General features: G+C 37.5%; 1 protein-coding gene across 1 annotated transcript; it reads left to right on the forward strand.

Moving 5' to 3' along the window:
• On the forward strand, positions 1 to 3,641 carry LOC109159461 (probable LRR receptor-like serine/threonine-protein kinase At3g47570). Its single transcript, XM_019307562.1, has 5 exons — positions 1 to 379; positions 1,575 to 2,627; positions 2,730 to 3,114; positions 3,297 to 3,317; positions 3,391 to 3,641. Exons 1-5 carry the CDS (start codon positions 1 to 3, stop codon positions 3,410 to 3,412), a joined length of 1,860 nt encoding a protein of 619 aa, XP_019163107.1. The 3' UTR covers positions 3,413 to 3,641.
• The last annotated feature ends 16,642 nt before the right edge of the window (positions 3,642 to 20,283 follow it).

Genomic DNA, 20,283 nt, shown 5'->3' on the forward strand with positions numbered 1-20,283 from the left:
ATGGTCTCCGCAGTACTTATTGTTTTGATTTTCTCCACTTTCCTACCTTCCTGCACCTCCTTCCCCAAACCTGGAAATTATACAGACCATCAAGCTTTGCTTTCACTGAAGGCAAGCATAGTAACAGATCCTCTTCGGTTTACTACCTCCTGGAATGAGTCCACTCATTTCTGTGAATGGTATGGAGTCACTTGTGGTCGCAAGCACCAGAGAGTCACCAAACTTGATTTGCAATCAAGCAATCTTGGAGGCTCTTTGTCACCCTCCATTGGTAACTTGAGTTTTCTCAGGGAATTAATGCTCTACAACAATAGCTTTCAAGGCATAATTCCGGAGGAGATTGGTCGCCTGTCAAGATTACAAGTGCTTAATCTTAGGGGTAATTCATTTTCAGGTGAAATGCCAAAAAACATATCAAATTGTTTTAATTTGATTGATCTCTCTTTGGGTACCAATAATCTAACTGGAAGATTTCCTTTGGAGTTCCAATCTTTGTTCAAGCTTAAATACCTTGGTGTTTTCCAAAACAATTTGGTTGGTGAAATACCTGCTTACATAGGGAATTTTACATCACTCCTTGAAATCTCTTTTATTAGTAACAAGTTTGAAGGAAAGATCCCTACTTCTCTTGGGCAACTACATCAACTTTTTTTACTTCAACTTAGTAATAACAATTTGTCTGGCACCATTCCCACATCCATTTTCAATTTGTCATCATTGGAAGTACTTGAACTATCATTTAATCGACTTCAAGGCTATCTTCCACCAACTGTAGGCTCTGCTCTTCCAATTCTACAGCGTCTTAGTATTAATGCAAATTTTTTAATTGGGCCACTTCCCATCTCAATATCAAATGCTACAAGTTTGCAGATGTTTGGTATTATTGAGAATGGTTTTACCGGAGGAGTTCTGTCATTTAGCAATCATAGACATTTAGACTATTTTGGGCTTAGTAGGAATCCTCTTGGTAATGGAAAATCCACTGACTTGGATTTCATGTTGTCTCTTCTCAATAGTAGTTCTACATTACGAGACTTAATTCTCTTTGGCTGCAACTTTGGAGGCATTTTGCCAAGATATATAGGCAATTTTACGAGGCTTAGGGGGCTTTCATTAGGTGGGAATGTCATTCATGGAGATATCCCAAATGAAATTCAGTTTCTGGTTAACATGGAAGGTTTAGCCATCAATGGAAACCAGCAAAGTGGTACTATTCCGAGTTCATTGGGAAATCTTCATTTGCTTACTTATTTAGACCTTTCAGAAAACAAATTGTCTGGAGTGCTTCCATCTTCTTTAGGAAATTTGTCCGTGCTAAGTACATTCTACCTACACTCCAATAATCTACAAGGTCCTCTTCCAGCATGTCTTGAAAAATCCAAGAATTTGTTAGATGTAAATCTAGCTAGCCAAAAACAATCTCAATGGCTACCTCCCGAAAAGCTTTTTCAATCCTAGTTCATCACTGGTATATTTAGATCTGTCTTACAATCACTTCACAGGTCCACTTCCTGTAGAAATTGCTGAGTTGAAAATGTTGGTCTCACTGAACCTCTCCAATAACATGTTATCAGGTGAACTTCCCAGTACCCTTGCTACATTGAGTGGCTTGTTTGATCTCAACATCAGGAACAATTTTTTCCATGGAGTTATCCCCCCTTCTTTTAGCTCTTTAAAAAGCCTTCAAACTTTAGATCTGTCTTGTAATAACCTCACGGGTGAAATCCCGAAATTCCTTGGTAAACTTCAATTCTTAAACCACCTAAATTTATCTTCCAATGATTTTTACGGTGAGATACCGATTGAAGGAATCTTCAAAAACCAGAGTGGTGTTGAGCTTAGTGCTAACAAGCAGCTCTGTGGAGGCATTCCTCAGTTTGGATTGCCAAAGTGCATCAGAGAAGGGGAAAGACAAGATCGTCTATCACGCAACAAAAAATTGGCAATATTCATTTCGAGTGGGACTCTGATTTTGATATTGGTGGCTCTCTTTGTGTTTGTTTACAAGTGGAAGAAGAAGCAGTCTTCATTGTTGGAATCAACAATAGAAATCTCCCCTAGGATGTCTTACTGGACTCTCCAAAAGGCAACTAATGGATTCTCTGAATCCAATATAATTGGTTCAGGAAACTTCAGCACAGTTTACAAAGGCATTCTTGAGGATGGTTTAACATTTATTGCAATTAAGGTGATCAAAGTTCATGTAAGAGGAGCATCCAAGAGCTTTCTTACTGAATGTGAAGCATTGAGACGAATTAGACATCGAAACTTGGTAAGAGTTTTGACATCTTGTTGTAGCATCGACCATGAAGGGAATGACTTCAAGGCCATAGTCTACGACTACATGAGCAATGGTAGTCTCGACAATTGGTTGCACGATTCCGAGAATTTGAACTTGTTACAAAGGGTGAATATCGCAATTGATGTAGCAATGGCACTTGATTACCTTCATAATCATTTGGAGAATCTTTTAGTACATTGTGATTTGAAGCCAAGCAATATCTTGTTGGATGAGGACTTGGTTGCTCATGTTGGTGATTTTGGACTAGCAAAATTTCTTCCCATAAAAGATACACCTGCATCTTCATCTATCGGAATTAAAGGGACGGTTGGATATGCAGCTCCAGGTAATTAATTAAGCTATATATTCTCTTTAATTAATTTTCTGAATTATTTCAACTTAATTATACTACTAATACTAACTCTTGAATTTGAATGTTTTACAACAGAGTATGGGATGGGAAGTGATCTGTCAACATGTGGCGATATGTATAGTTATGGAATCCTTTTGTTAGAAATATTCACCGGTAAAAGTCCTACTAGTGATATCTTCAATAATGGGTTAACTCTTCATAACTATATTAAAATGGCCATACCTGAGCAAGTCATTGAGATTGTGGATCCAAAGCTATTCCACGAAGAAGCTAATGCAACACCTAAAACTTTTGTACTTGGGGACCGGATATTAGAATGTCTTGTGTCAATTTTTAAGATTGGAATTGCTTGTTCTATGGAGTTACCCAGGGACAGAATGAACATTGGCAATGCCATCAAGGAGTTGCAGTCAATCAAAGACACCCTTGTGCAACTTGGGGACATTAGTACCATTCCTCGGTGAGATAATTCATTTGTGACTGTTTAATTAAATTAGTGCATTGAAAATTTTCTCCTGTTGGTCATTTATACTTATTTATTAATGTAATGTATTTTTTTTTTTTTTTTTTTTTTTTTTTTTTTTTAATTTCATGCCATTTTGATCGACGTCATACTACCATGTGGATCTATGAAATTAGCAGCAGAGTGTGCAAGGTTAACAATCCAATCAGCAGCACGGACAGTTGGTAGATAGCAGTTACGTTCTGTTGGTTAGTGATGAACTAAAGCTAGCATTCCTGAGAAAGTAGTACCATAAGCGTATAATTCAGAGATTGAGATCACACAAGGCAGCAAATTCTGGAGATTATTGATTCATTTCAATTAGTCTTGATCAAGAATTTTATTTTATTTTATTTCCTTTATGATGTTTGGTTAATTTTGGAGCTTTTGCAGTTAATTACTTTACTTTAAACACTGCTTCTCTTTTGCACTCTCTGGAGTCTGGAGTTTACTGATTTTTCAATGATATTCATTTTCCAGTTAAACTTTAGCATGATTCTATTTACAAGCTAAGAAACTCAATAAAATTTGGTCAACAAATTTTCAGCATTTAGCGATTGCAAATAATAAATAAATAAATAAAAGAGAGAAATAAATAGAGCCGCGGTCGGAGATGAGTTCAACAAATTATGATAATGAGCAAAGAATCAGATCTCACAATCTGAGTGCACACCATGCCAGTATCATTTCTACAAAACACCATTTATTTCTGGATTGCAGTATCATTATCATGTATATTCTTTCCAACTTTCACATCTATGATCAGTTGAGCTGTCATGCGCGTTGACATTTACATGTATATTAATTAAATATTTAGTGGTTGATGTCATTTACAAATTATAATTAAATAAAGTTAATACCATAAATGGTCTTTTGACTATTGAACTAGTACTTTTTTTTTGTCATGGACTTGTAATTTGACCAAATTGCATACATTGACTTTCATTTTATTTTATCAAAAGTGCCCTAGTCATCTGTTAGGAATTTTGTCAAATAGGTGTTAAAATTAAATAGGAATGTTCATCTATAAATAGTTGGTGGAAAAACTAAAAAAAAAATCCTTCAAGTTCATATATAATGTCTTCATGAGCTTCTTCTAGTTCATTAAGGTAATGAGTGGGACATAAGAAAGTACATTCTGACTGGGAGTAAAATCCGTATATACATGATTAGGTATATATAGTGGCATGCTCAAATCCAAAATCCATGCATGGGAATTCCAGTGACCCTATCAATCTTAGCTTCAATGATGATGGATTACCTAATGGTTATGATTATATGTTGTCTTGTATATATGGGGCTAAATTGTTGTTTTTTTTTTTTTTTTTTTTTTTTTTTTTTTTTTTTGGCACAATGAATATGTTGTTAAACATATGTATTATAGTTATGATTTTTGTTAAATTGTTTGAATGTGGTATTTGGCTCAAGTGTTGAGATTATGATTTTGAATGCAAATGAAATGTATTTGGTTTTCTTAATTTTAAACCCAAGTCAAATAATAATTTTAAATTTAGATTTATGCGGGCAGTTGTTGATTGAAACTTTATGTTAGTTGAGCAATAAGAATGCATATATGTAACAAATACTAAGGGTCCGTTTGGAAACTCGAAAAATGACTTCTGGAAAATGGTTTCTGAAAAATAAGTCAATAATAAATATTTTAATTGTTTGATACTTTTAATAAAATCCTTTTCTGATATACATTATAATATATATATATATATATATATATATATATATATATATATATATATATATATATTGTAAACATATATATCTATTTTTCTTCACATGATTTTTGTGTTTAGTATGTTGTTTTGCAGTTGGATTGCACATTTATATTTATATATTATATATATAGTCAATAGAATCATATAGTATCTCCAGTGCAACCCTCAAATATTTTCATTGGAACTTGGAAGGAACAAGTTCAATACATTATTGATAGCTAGCTAGCTACTGTTCAAGGATGACTAATTGATCATCGCGTCCTAAAACAAATTTCTCCTTCCATCCATTTTTAGTGGAACAATATTAGTCAAAGATTATTCTATTGCAATCTTTGGCATGCATGATTTGAAACCAATGATGAGGAGAAGATTTGTTCCCCAACAACCTTAAACAAGGATCTCTAAATAAATGCTTAATTAAGCATTTGATAACAACTAAATAAAATGTCAAAGACAATAAATTAAAGGACGCATCACGAATCCTATCATAGGTGGTCTCAATGATGACAACTATGATGTTGTGGAAATATACAATATGATTCTGTGCAATATATATGTACTAGACATGGCCATCCATATTGAGAATTGAAGAAGTAGAAGCAAAAAGGGCTTGAGAGGATTTTAAGGAGACAAGAAGAGATTGAAATGAACTCTTTCCTTGATTTGTATGTTGAGACAAAGCAATCTCTTTAAGCACTTGAAACCAAACTAGCAAGTGTCAAGTCACTTGACTCAAGTGTGAAAATGTCAAGATTATATTGAGAGCATTCCAATTGATAAAGATAGTGCAATGAAGCAAGACAAAGAAAATGAAGAGAGTATTGAGACATTGGTGGTGAAGGTCTCTCTTGAGAGGGAAGACAATTAGAAAACGGAAGAAGCTAAGGAATTTTTAAGATACAACAAGAGAATGAAAATAATAGTGAGATTGAGTTTGTGGTAGAAATAGAAGAGAGTACGTATTGAATATGGTTGATTGTTGAAGAGTGTATGAGTAGGAAAAAAAAGAAGAAGATGTTTTTGAAATAAAGAAAAGGGTTAAAATACAAAGAAGGGAGAGCGAGAATAATATAGACTGAAAATAATTTTCCTAAACCAATTCTTTCAAGTTTTATTGTTTATTTGTAGGTCGATGAAATAGAATAAAGATAGGAGCCTAAAACCAATAAAGCCCAATTTGCAAGCTTGTTATAATGGTTCAGTCCGAGTAATTGTTATACGGCAAATTATGCTCTGGACCCGTGTCCACATTGAATTGTGGACACGGGCCCAAAACGACGTCGTTTTTTAAAAAAAACGCGTCATTTAGTTTAAAAAAAAAAATTCGCGCGTGTTTTGCCGTTAACGGCGTTAACGGCGTTATTTTTTTTTTTTATTATGAATGTACAGTTATGCCGTTATGAATGTACAGTTATGCAATTATGAAATTATGAACACAGAGCTCTAACATTATGAACTTACAATTATGAACATATATAGTGATAAAATTATGACCATGGAGCATTAAAATTGTGAATATAGAGCTTCGAAGATTATGAATGTACAGTTATAGAGTTATGAATCTACAGTTATGGAGTTATGAATCTACAGTTATGAGATTATGAATCTACAGTTATGAAATTATGAATGTACAGTTATTGATCGAATTATAAACAAAGAGCTCTAACATTATGAACTTACAATTATAAACATATAGTGATAAAATTATGAACATAGAGCTCTAAAATTGTGAACATAGAGCTTCGAAAATTATGAATGTACAATTATGGAGTTATGAATGTACAGTTATGAAGTTATGAATGTACAGTTATAGAGTTATGAATGTACAGTTATAGAGTTATGAACGTACAGTTATGGAGTTATGAATGTATAGTTATTAACATATAGTAATAAAATTATGAACGAGTTAATACCCAAAATCGTCCTCGATTATAGTGGTTTTTCTCAATTTCGTCCTAAACGACTTTGGTGACCTAATATCGTCCCAGACTTTTGTGTTTCGCTCAATTTAGTCCCAGACTTTTGTGTTTTTGCTCAATTTAGTCCCTCATTTGTTATTCTGTCCATTTGGTGTTAAATAAATAGACAATTCAGTAATTTTAATACTGGCATTCTTTACTCATAGACATGTGAACTGCGAAATCCTTTTTTTTTTTACGAATTACTCCCAGAATTACTCCTAAAACTGCGAATATAAAATTTAATTTGCAGGTCTGGGAGTAATTCTGGGTGTAATTCGTACAAGAAAGAGGAATTTCGCACTTCACAAGTTGAAAGTAAAGAGAGATCAATATTGACATTACTGAATTGTCCCTTTATTTAACACCAATTTAACGGAATAACAAATGGAGGACTAAATTGAGCGAAACACAAAAGTCTGGGACGATATTAGGTCATCAAAGTCGTTTAGGACGAAATTGAGAAAAACCACTATAGTCGAGGACCATTTTAGGTATTAACTCAATTATGAACATATACTTCTATAACAAAGTGATCTGAAATTAAAAAAAAAAAAAAAAAAAAAAAAAAAAAAAAGAGATAACAGTGCCTAACGGCACTGTTACCCGTGTCCAGCAAGCATGCTGGACACGGGTCCAAGGCATAACGATTGTTGTTATACCATGTAGCATGGTTTATATTATATTGTGAACTTAATCCTGATTCAAAAGTTATGTGTCACCAATTAATACATTTTGTATCTACAATTAACAATTTTTGTACCTGTATGTAAACAAATTGACAGCATATAACATGATAATTACATACACATACCATGATAACTACAAACACATAAATTATTAACTGCATGTACAAGATATGTTAACTGCACACACATAAGATGTTGGTTACTATATTATGTGTCTGCAGTTAACATATTATGTATATGCAGTTAACCGTTTATGTTTTTGCAATTATCATGTTATGTTTGTGTATAGAATGTACCAATTGCATATACAAAATCTAAAGATTATTTTTGGACCAGAGTCCACAATGCAAGGTAGACCCTAGTCCATTGTATAACTCAATCGTTATGCTGTGCAATCGTGTGCAACATGCATAGTGCACACGGTTGCGAACGACGCCGTTTCACTATGGTGGAGTAACGGTGCCGTTAGTGGCACCGTTTAACTCCACCAATCAATTTTTTTTTTCACCATTGTCAACTGAGGTCTACTCCTTCAGGTATTATGCATTTTATGGATATATAGTTCACTAATTCTGAATATATAGTTCATTCATTCTGAATACACAGACGTAGCGAACTGCCATAAGCCAAAACAGAGTACCAGTAACCGGTGTGGATATATAGTTCACGAATTCTAGATATATAGTTCATTAATTCTGGATATATAGTTCACTAATTATGAATATATAGTTCATTAATTCCGAATTTATAGTACATTAATTCTGAATATATAGTTCATTCATTCTGAATACGCAGACGCAACGAACTGCCATAAGTCAAAACAGAGTATCAGTAACCGGTGTGGATATATAGTTCATTGATTCTGGATATATAGTTTAAATTATGCACAGCATAACGCTGTTAACGGCAATCGAAAATGATTTTTTTTTTAAGTCGGACGACGTCGTTTTTAATCAAAACAACGCCGTTTTGCAACCGTGCAGTGTGCACCATGCATGGTGCACATGATTGCACGGCATAATTTGCGAGTATAATTTGCCCCGTCTAAGTTGATGGGAATTGGGAATTCAAGTTCCTTTTCTCATTTGGTGGCAAATTATAACATGGACCAGGGTCTACCTTGCATTGTGGATCTTAGTTCAAAATAATTTTCAATTTATGTATCTGCAATTGACATATTCTGTACATGCAGTTAACCATTTATGTGCATGCTGTAAATAGATTGAAGACACACAACCAGAGACGGAGCCAAAGGGGGGGCATCTGCCCCCCTCACCCCACCCCCAAAACATATATAATGTTTGTATGTGTGTGTGTGTATATATATATATATATATATATATATATATATATATATATATATATATATATATATATGTAGAATCGCACTCAGGTGCGAATGCTTCGCCCAGAAGCGAAATAGGAATGGATTCTAACCCTTAAGTGAGATTTAGTTTCCTTACCATGAAATTTGATTTACATTGACCCAACTTTTTCTATAAAAATTACACCAAACGTAAAATAATTCCCCACTTTTTAAATTCTTAAAAAGTTTAAATTTTTCTAGTTACCAAATGCCCTCTTAGGTCTTTAAATGATATTATTTGCTTTTACCTACACAGGTATCTTAGAATATATTCCCTTGAACACTAAGATATTTATTTTGACTAAAATTCATGCCAACTAATTATAGAGTTTACGTAACAATAACCACTTGAGGAGCTTAGCATCTCTTTACCAAAGGTGATTACAGTCTACAGTGGACAGTATGCTTGATGATGGCACCGATATTGATAGACCTCAACTTTCTTATCAGCAATTACTCTGGTGTCTTAACCGGACCCTCACATTACTTTCACTTGACTTTTCTTCTGCAGGATGATCAACCAGTAGTTCTTTTCTTGAGGTCCTAGTCTTTATCAAGGGGTAGTATTTTTTCCCATCAATATCACACATGAATTATTAGTGGTGTAAATGTTGACCATCAATTTTTAAAACGTGAGATATATTGTCCCTTCCCTAATTTATTAATGGTGTGAATGTGATTACCCGCTGTTTTTCTTGTTTGAAGATCACGTTTTTTCCACTAATTTTCTTTCTTCATTTGTTCTCCTTCCGACGACAATAATAGTTCTCATTCTTTCTATTATGGGAGAGACAATATATGTCACGTTTTAAAAATTGAGGAGCAACATTTATACCAGTATGCTTGATGATGACACCGATATGAATAAACCTCATTAACTCTGATAAGCAATTGCTCCGGTGTCTTAACCGGACCGTCACATTACTTTCACTTGACTTTTTGTCTGGAGGATGATCAACTAGTAGTTCTTTTCTTGAGGTCCCCGCCAGTCTTTATCAAGGGATAGTATTTTTTTTAAAAAAAAAAAATTGTAATTTATACTCTTCACAAATATGTCCATTATCAATATTACCTCTGAATTATTAGTGGTGTATATGTTATCCTTCAATTTTCAAAATGCAACATATTGTTCCTCCCGTACAGTACAGGAAGGGCAATACATGTATCATTTATTTGAAAATTGATGAGCAACATTTACAGTCTATACCACTAATAATTCAAAAGTAACATTTATAATTGACATATTATGAAATAACATAAATTACAATTTTTTCTATTAAAAATATATATACCTTATATTTATGGTGCACACCATTGTGTGAACTATGGTCTACGGAAACATAGGTCCCAAAATTGTCATGCAATTGTTTTCATTATTGTATTATACTAGTATTTGTCCCGTGCGATGCACGAAAAATATGTTATAAAAATATACACTATATGAGGTTTATTCATATATAAAATTTTTGTTATTTAATAATTATTATGTGTGAATTCCTATGATAAAATTATGAACATAAATATATTTACAATTAAAATAATATTTAAGGTGGGTGATTACTACAAATCTTAAACTATATTAAAAATTTAGTACATAGTATTTAATATTATAAATTTTTAAGAACATAGTGTGTATATATATATATATATATATATATATATATATATATATATATATATATATATGAGGAATGGGTTCAGGTGTGGGGATGGCTTCCCGTGCGGTTGTGCGGTTGGACGCACTCACGTACCTTAATCATTTACATGGCGCATCTTAAATACACAAATCACCACGCACCTTAAGTCCACAAACAAATCACCTTAAGAACACAAATCACTCACCTTAAGTACAAAACCCAAGCACATTAAGCACAGAACAAAACACTTTGAGCACAAAAACTCACACACTTAAGATTTTAAAATATCTCACATTAAGCACAAACTCACGCACATTAAGTACAAAACCCACGCACATTAAGCACAACCTCACGCACATTAAGCACAAAACCCACGCACTTTAAGTATTAACTCAAAGACCTTAAGTTTCAACAACTACTGACATTAATCATTAACCTCACACACATTAAGCACAAACCCTACGCACATTAAACACAAACTCCACTCACATTAAGAACAAATCTCACGCACCTTAAGCACAAAAGCCCACACTTTAAGTTTTAACAACTACTCACATTAAGCACAACCACACGCACATTAAGCACATAACTCACGCACCTTACGCACAAGACTCACGCATCTTATATACAAAATCCACGCACATTAATCACAGCACCGCCTGATGATGGCTGCATGATATGTGGGCTGCTCTGAAGCTTATGTTGAATGGAGACTGGTTCTGCTGGATCGTTATGTTGTGCATCCGTGTGCACCATGCATGGTGCACACGGATGCAAAAACGACGTCGTTTTTACGTCGACTAAAAATAAAAAATCATAAATGCATAACTACACATTTATAATTTCATAACTATACATCCAAAATTGCATAACTATACATCCAGAATTGTATAACTACACATTCATAACTTCAATACTATACATCCAGAATTGCATAACTTCATTACTATACATCCATAATTGCATAACTACACATCTATAACTTCATAACTATAATCCAGAATTTCATAACTTCATAACTACACATTCAGAATTCGTAACTACACATCCATAATTTCATAACTATAAATCCAGAATTGCATAATTATACACTCATACAAATTTAATCTTAAACTATATTAAAAATTTAGTACATAGTATTTAATATTATAAATTTTTAAGAACTTAGTAAACTACAATAGTAATTGAATTACAATTTTAGAGTCACCATGGATCAAAATTTTTAGACCTTTGAGATTTCTAACTCTAGATGTAGCAACATACAATTGACATTTAAAGACCAAAATCACAATCTTAGTTAGAACATTGATTTTTTTCTTCCAAATACTATCGAATTAAGTGTGTAATCAATAAAAGATGAGAACTAATAATTCGAGAATATAATCTTAATGTTACTAAGCCTACTTCACGTCAATTAAGTTGGTGTAAGATATATTAAATATAATATATATTATATATAATATATCTATGTATTTATATATAATAATATATAAATAGGAAGAGAGAGAGAGGAATAGATAATTTTATTGATGATTAGAAATGCTTGAATAACAAATCTATTTATACTAGATAAGATAATTCAAATGCTAAAATAAAGGAGTTAATGCTCCATGTAAAGCTAACATCATGGCCATGTACAGCACCTATAATTACTCCCATTATTTTTAACCAATTAACTAACTACTTGGTTTAATATTACTAATAATAATAATAATAATAATAATAATAATAATAATAATAATAATAATAATAATAATAATAATAATAATAATAATAATAATAATAATAATAATAATAATATTATTATTATTATTATTATTATTATTATTATTATTATTATTATTATAACATTGCCTCCTTTAAACCAAGTTGAATATATTGGTCATCCCAATATCCTTCTTCAATTTAAGAAATGTCTCTGTCTTCAACGGCTTCGTAAAAATATCTGCAACTTGACATTCACTCGAACAATACTCAATGTTGATTTGTTTTTCAGCAACCAGTTCTCTGATTTTGTGATACTTGATATCAATGTGTTTACTGCGACCATGAAAGACAGGATTCTTGGACAACGAAATTGCTGACTTGTTGTCACAAAAAATAGTTGTTGGTGCTTCCTGCTTGTGTTGTAAGAACTCCAAAATTCTCCTCAACCAAACTGCTTGAGTAGCACAGTTTGCTGCTGCAATATATTCTACTTCTGCGGTTGAAAGTGCTACAATCTGCTGCTTCTTTGAAGACCAAGAAAATATGGCTGAACCAAGATAGAAGGCATATCCTGATTGTTAGCATATATTACTTTGTCTTATTATCTTTGTATAATATATAGTTTATATTATGTGGTAGTGTAATTAGATTGTTACATCTGGTCTATTAGTCAGGGTTTGTTAGAGTCCTTGTGGACATATACTTTGTATTCTTCTGAGAAACAGTTATCGAATGAAAGCTATTCTCTAATCTGGTATCAGCCGGGATATCGATCTTTCATCAATCTCCACCGTAAATTTTCCCCTCCTTTCCCGTACAACTCATCGGCATGTCGTCCCATTCTTCCGAGCGTACCGTTTCCGCTGCCGGCACTCCGTCTCCGGCCGGCGGGCCGTCTCTCGCCGGCGCTCATCATTACGTGACGATGAAACTCACGTCACGTAACTTCTTGTTTTGGCGCGCCCAGCTAATCCCTTTTCTCCGGGGTCAAGAGCTGCTGGGTTTTGTTGATGGTTCTCTTCCGTGTCCACCGGAAACCATCACTGCTGCGTCATCGGAGGGATCGTCGGCAGGCACCACCGCGGCGACCACCGTTCCCAATCCGGACCACCGGGCATGGGTGAAACAGGATCAATCGATCCTGTCTCTCCTAATTTCATCCATGTCGGATGAAGTGCTGCATCTAGCGCTTGGCCGAACCACGTCGGCGGAGATATGGCAATCCATCACCTCCGCACTCGGATCCTCAAGCCAAGCCCGCTGTCTCAACCTTCTCGGGCAATTCCAGGTGCTCCGTCAGGGTAACTCCACGACTGCAGAGTATCTAGGCCGAGCCGGTGTTCTCGTCGAGGCTTTAGCTCAGGCCGGTCGGCCTCTGTCACTGATGGAGCAAAATTTGTACGTGCTCCGTGGACTCCGACCGGAACTGAAGGCCATGGCAGCGTCTTTCACCTCCGGGAATGCCGTGCCGCTGTCACACCTCTCCGATTACCTCCAGGCGCATGAATTCATCCTTGTGGATGACTATCCCACCGTCGACTCCACTGCTTCACATTCGGCGTTTTATGCAGGCCCTGGTCGCGGCGCATCTGGTGGTGGCAGGCAGTCGCAGCAGTCCGGCCGTGGCGGTGGTGGACGTCGCGGCGGCCAGAATCGTGGAGGCGGACGCGGTGGACGCGGGGGTCCGCGATGCCAAATTTGTCGCAGCCATGGACACTCGGCCGTGTACTGCTACAAAAGGTACCATCCGCAACCTCCACCGCAGGCGAACATGGCAGTGCCGGCGGATGTCCCAGCTCCGGTGGAAGCTCCGGCCGATGGGTGGTATCCGGACACCGGAGCCACCGCGCACGCTACACCGGACGCAACCATGATGGGGCAGTCGGAGGAGTACGGCGGCACGGACGTGCTTCGCGTGGGTAATGGCGCAGGTTTGGTTATTTCACGCGTTGGTCGCGCATCAATCCCTTCCGTGTCAAAATCTCTTTGTTTAAACGATATATTGCATGTCCCGAGTCTGTCTGTTCCATTATTATCTGTGCACAAATTTGCTGTTGATAATAAGGTTTATTTTGAATTTCATGATTCGTGTTTTATTGTGAAGGATTCGTTAACCAAAGCGGTCCTGCTTAGAGGTCCTGCCACGGGCGGCCTGTACAAGCTTCCGGTGTCAAAGTCCAATTTCGCGTTTGTCAGTTCCCGGGCAACTCCCACCACTTGGCATCAACGGCTTGGACACCCGCACAAAAATGTTCTTAATAAAATCCTACAAGTTTGCCCGGTCGTTTCCAATAAAAACACGCCAATTGAGTCCTGCACCTCGTGTCATCTCGGGAAATCGTCGCGGTTCAAGTTAGATAGTGTGCCACACTCTAGCAAAAATGTACTAGATCTCATATATACTGATATTTGGGGTCCGTCCCCTGTACTTTCTGTTAGTGGTTTTCGCTATTTTTGCCTTTTTGTAGATGATTTTTCCCGATTCACCTGGTTTTATCCATTACGGGTGAAATCGGACATTTATAAAATATTCGAGTCTTTTCGTGTGTTGGTTGAACGTCAATTCGGGCGGTCAATTAAGTCAATCCAGTCGGATCTAGGGGGTGAGTATCGAAAATTACATGCCACATTCCAAACTCTTGGCATAAATCACCGTCAGTCATGTGCTTACACACATGAGCAAAACGGGCGAGTAGAGCGCCGTAATCGACACATCGTTGAAACGGGTCTAGCTTTACTTGCTGAAGGCAAAGTACCCCATCACTATTGGGATTACGCCTTCGAAACTGCTACATGTCTAATCAACTACTTACCCTCCTCAGCCATACACTATGAAAGTCCATACAGCCGATTATTCAAAGTCACTCCACCATACACGTTTCTCCGTGTCTTCGGGTGTCGGTGTTACCCATATCTGCGCCCATATAATAGGCACAAGATTGAGTATCGCTCCACCCCATGTGTCTTCCTAGGTTACCCTGTTTCTTTTAGGGGATATAGATGCGTTGATTTAACAAGTGGAAAAACTTATATCTGCCGCCATGTGCGTTTTGATGAAAACATTTTTCCGTTTTCTACAGCTTGTTTGCAACAGGAACAACCGCAACCTGTGTCACCTTGGGCCGTGGTGCCAATTGTCCCGGTGGGTCAGACTGGTTCACCACGTGATCAGCCGGAACCAGGACCACCTATTGTTCCGGAAGATGAACCACAACCGTTGGCTCATGCACCACCGCAACTTGCTATCACACACACCGCCCCGGCTAGAACCCGCCGCAAAGCTCGTGCTCAACCACAGGGGCGTGATCATGTCATGCGGCTACGGCACATGACAAAAGGCTCAAACGAGCCCTTTCAGGCACTAACTGTCAGTGCCGACCCTACCTGCTACTCACAAGCAGTTGGCCATTCCCATTGGCGGGAGGCCATGGATGCTGAGTTTAACGCTTTGTTACACAACCACACTTGGCGGCTGGTGGCACCTGAACCCCACATGAATATAATAGGGTGTAAATGGGTGTTTCGCACCAAGCGCAAAGCCGATGGCACGGTTGAGCGCTATAAAGCTCGATTGGTTGCGAAAGGCTTCAATCAGGTCGCAGGGGAGGATTTCTTCGACACCTTTAGCCCTGTGGTGAAACCAACCACGGTCCGAATGCTGTTCTCCTTGGCTGTCTCTAACAGCTGGACGCTACGCCAGTTAGATGTCCATAATGCCTTTCTTAATGGACATCTAGCTGAGACTGTTTATATGAAACAGCCCTCGGGATATGAAGATCCTATGACCCCTGGTCATGTGTGTCACCTTCAGCGATCTCTTTATGGCATAAAGCAGGCACCGAGGGCCTGGTTTAAAAGGCTTCATGACTTTTTGTTATCTGCAGGTTTTCGGTCCTCCAAGACCGACGTTTCATTGTTTTACTACACTGCAGAACAATCCCGTGTGTTCTTGCTGGTCTATGTCGACGACATTATTATGATGGGCAACAACGACACCCTTGTCACCACTCTACTTAAGCAATTGTCCACAGCTTTCAAAATTCGTGACTTAGGTACACCGGGCTTCTTCCTAGGTATTGAGACGGTTCGCACGGGTGACGGTCTACTGTTGTCACAACGTCGCTACATGACGGATCTCCTGGGTCGCTCAGGCATGGTAGACTGCAAGCCTCTCACCACTCCGACCTCTGTTACTAAAGTGGTCACACCGTCCGACACCCCTTATGAGAACCCGACGCAGTACAGGCGCATTGTCGGGGCCTTACAGTATTTAACTACCACGAGGCCTGATCTTGCTTATGCTGTCAACCGTCTATGCCAATTCATGCACTCACCCACAGTCGATCATTGGAATCTAGTCAAACGTGTTCTCCGTTACGTTAAAGGAACTCTGGACTACGGGTTACAACTCACACCGTCATCGTCAACCACCATTCACGCCTACTCAGATTCGGACTGGGCAGGTTGTCCGGTAGACAGGAAGAGTACTACTGGGTTTGCTGTTTATCTTGGTTCTAATCTCATATCATGGCTATCCAAGAAGCAGCGTACGGTAGCCCGGTCATCGACTGAAGCCGAGTACAAAGCTCTCGCTGATGTATCTGCTGAAGTCACATGGGTTGTCTCCTTACTGCAGGAACTCGGTCTTCATACTGGCGGTCCAGCAATGCTATGGTGCGATAATCTTGGGGCAACTTACCTGTGCGCCAATCCAGTTTTTCATGCACGCACCAAACACGTGGAAATTGACTACCACTTTGTTCGTGATAAAGTTGCATCAGGGGATTTTGTTGTCAATTATGTGTCCACTACAGATCAACTAGCCGATATACTGACTAAACCTCTACCTTCTACGCGGTTTGCTGCTCTACGGGACAAGCTCAATGTTGCTATGCTGCCACCTTGTGCTTGAGGGGGTGTGTTAGCATATATTACTTTGTCTTATTATCTTTGTATAATATATAGTTTATATTATGTGGTAGTGTAATTAGATTGTTACATCTGGTCTATTAGTCAGGGTTTGTTAGAGTCCTTGTGGACATATACTTTGTATTCTTCTGAGAAACAGTTATCGAATGAAAGCTATTCTCTAATCCTGATGTGCTTTTTCTGGTCTCAATATCTCCAGCCCAATCACTGTCTGTATACCCAACAAGTCTCACATCTTCATTAGTGGAGTAAAAGATTCCATCATTACTCGTACCTTTCACATATCTCAGAATTCGCTTTGCTGCAGCCCAATGTGATTCTTTTGGTTCCTCCATAAATCTGCTAAGTATTCCAACTCCAAAAGAAATATCTGGCCTTGTTGCCACCAGATACCTCAAACTCCCAATTAAGCTTTTATAAGACGTAACATTCACATTCTTACCACACTCATCTTTGGACACCTTTAACTTTTCAGCTACCGGAGTTGAAGCTGGTTTGGAGTTTTCCATTTTGAACTTTTTCAAAATATCAACATCATACTTCTTTTGTGAAATAAAGATTCCACCATCCATCTGAACAACCTCAAGGCCAAGAAAGTAAGACATAAGGCCCATATCGGTCATTTCAAACCTCTTAATGAGTGCCTCCCTAAATTCTGAGATTAACTTCAAGTTATTTCCAGTAAAAACCAGATCATCAACATACAGACAGATTAGAACAATATCACCAGAATCCGTGCATTTGACATACGAAGTGTGTTCATGAGGACATCTCATAAAACCACTTTCAACAAAATATGAATCAATGCAACCATACCACGCCCTAGGCGCTTGCTTTAAGCCATACAAAGCTTTTCTCAACCTGTACACTTTATTTTCCTCCCCTTTCTTCAGAAATCCTGCAGGTTGTTCAACATATATTTCTTCTTCAAGAAAACCATTCAAAAAAGCAAACTTGACATCCATTTGATGCAATTTCCAATCATTTTGAGCAGCAAGAGAAATAACCATTCGAACTGTATCAAGTCTACTTACAGGAGCAAAAACCTCAAAATAATCAATACCTGGTTTTTGCTTGTAACCCTTTGCTACCAACCGTGCCTTAAAACGGTCAATTTCTCCATTTGATTTGTACTTCGTTCTGTAAACCCACTTTACTCCAATCGGCTTCTTTCCAGGAGGTAAATCTGTTAACTCCCAGGTACCATTCTTTTCAATGGCACGTATCTCCTCATCCATCGCCTTAAGCCAATGAGTTTCTGTAGCAGCCTCCTCAAAAGTTAAAGGATCACAATCTGCAAAGAGAGAAAATTGAACAATCTCTTCATCAGACAGGTCATTATCATGACCCAAAACATAATCTTGCAAGCGAGCTGGTAAGTGGCGCTCGCGCTGAGATCGCCGAACTGACGATTCTGGCTGTGAAGGAGACTGGACATTATCTGGAATCGGTTGCTCTTCAACAATATTTTCAACAGCAGGAATAACAACTGAACTTTCATCTTTAGCTAACCAATCCCAGGCACCATATTCATCAAAAGTGACATCACGACTTATAACAACCTTTTTAGTTTCAGGATTGTATAGTTTATAAGCCTTTGAAGCGTCACTATAACCAATGAATATGCATTTCTCACCTTTATCATCCAACTTCTTTCTCAATGGATCCGGCACGTGGGCATATGCCAAACATCCAAAAACCTTGAGATATTTGATAGAGGGTTTTCTCCCACTCCAAGCTTCTTCAGGCGTCTTATCACGGACATTCTTAGTTGGACACCTATTCAACACATAGACAGCACAAGCAACAGCTTCTGCCCAAAAAGGTTTAAGCAGATCCTTGGATTTCAACATTCACCTCACCATATCCATGATTGACCTATTCTTCCTCTCAGCCACTCCGTTTTGTTGTGGAGTGTATCTAGCTGTCATTTGGTGCTGAATACCCTTTTCTTTCAGAAAATTATCACAAGCAATATATTCTGTACCTCTATCAGTTCTCAAGATTTTAACTTCATAACCACTTTGCTTTTCAACAAAAGCCTTAAATTGTTTGAAAACATCACATGCTTCAGACTTTTGCTTCAGAAAGTAAACCCATGTTTTCCTACTGAAATCATCAATGAAAGTAATAAAGTACTTACAACCTCCATATGAGGGAACCTCCAACGAACACAGGTCTGAGTGAACAATCTTCAACTGTTTTGTGGCTCTCCTTGACTTGCCCACGGGAAAGGGATCTCTATGCTTCTTCCCAATCACACAAATCTCACAGATACGATTAGGGACATTCACAACAGGTAAATCAGAAACAAGTTCCTTTCTCGCAAGATAGTTTAACCCAGAAAAATGAAAATGCCCAAACCGCATATGCCATAACCAATTATCATCACAAACATCAGAATTAAAGCAAGAAAGGAGAGTATGCTTAATTTTCAAAGGAAATAGTCGATTTTGGGACATATTTACCTTTGCAATCAAAACTCCTTTAGCATCTGCAATGGTACAACACCCCTGAGCAATATGTATCTTATATCCTTTTTCTGACAACTGACCCATACTCAACAAATTTTGGTGTAGTTCAGGAACATAGAACACATCGGATATAAAATTGTGAGTATCATCCTTCAACTGAATAGAGATTTTACCTTTTCCCAAAATTGGCACCTTTGACTTATTGCCAAACGTTACTTCAGACCGGACTGATTCATCCAATTCAGAAAACAATTCTTTCTTCCCACACATATGGTTACTACACCCAGTATCCAAGAACCATATGTTCTTATCTGCAGAAAAACTATCGCTGGCTAAAAGTAAAGTTTCAGAACTCTCACCAGACTTTTCAGCAGTGTTTTCAGCAATGTTTGCTTGATTTCCACGATTGTTGTCCTCATTATACCAACAATCTGCAATCTTGTGCCCATACTTGCCACAATTGTAGCAATGAAATGGAAATTTACCTTGTTTGGTATTACCTCCACATCTTCCTTGGTTGGAGTTACCACGTCCTCCTCCTTGGTTGAAGTTACCACGACCTCTTCCACCAGAACCTCCTCTTCCTCTTCCACGACCTCTACCAGATCCTCCACCTCTTTGATTAGTGCCAGTCACA

The sequence above is a fragment of the Ipomoea nil genome, unplaced genomic scaffold, assembly GCF_001879475.1.
Source record: "Ipomoea nil cultivar Tokyo-kokei standard unplaced genomic scaffold, Asagao_1.1 scaffold2827, whole genome shotgun sequence".
NCBI lineage: Eukaryota > Viridiplantae > Streptophyta > Magnoliopsida > Solanales > Convolvulaceae > Ipomoea > Ipomoea nil.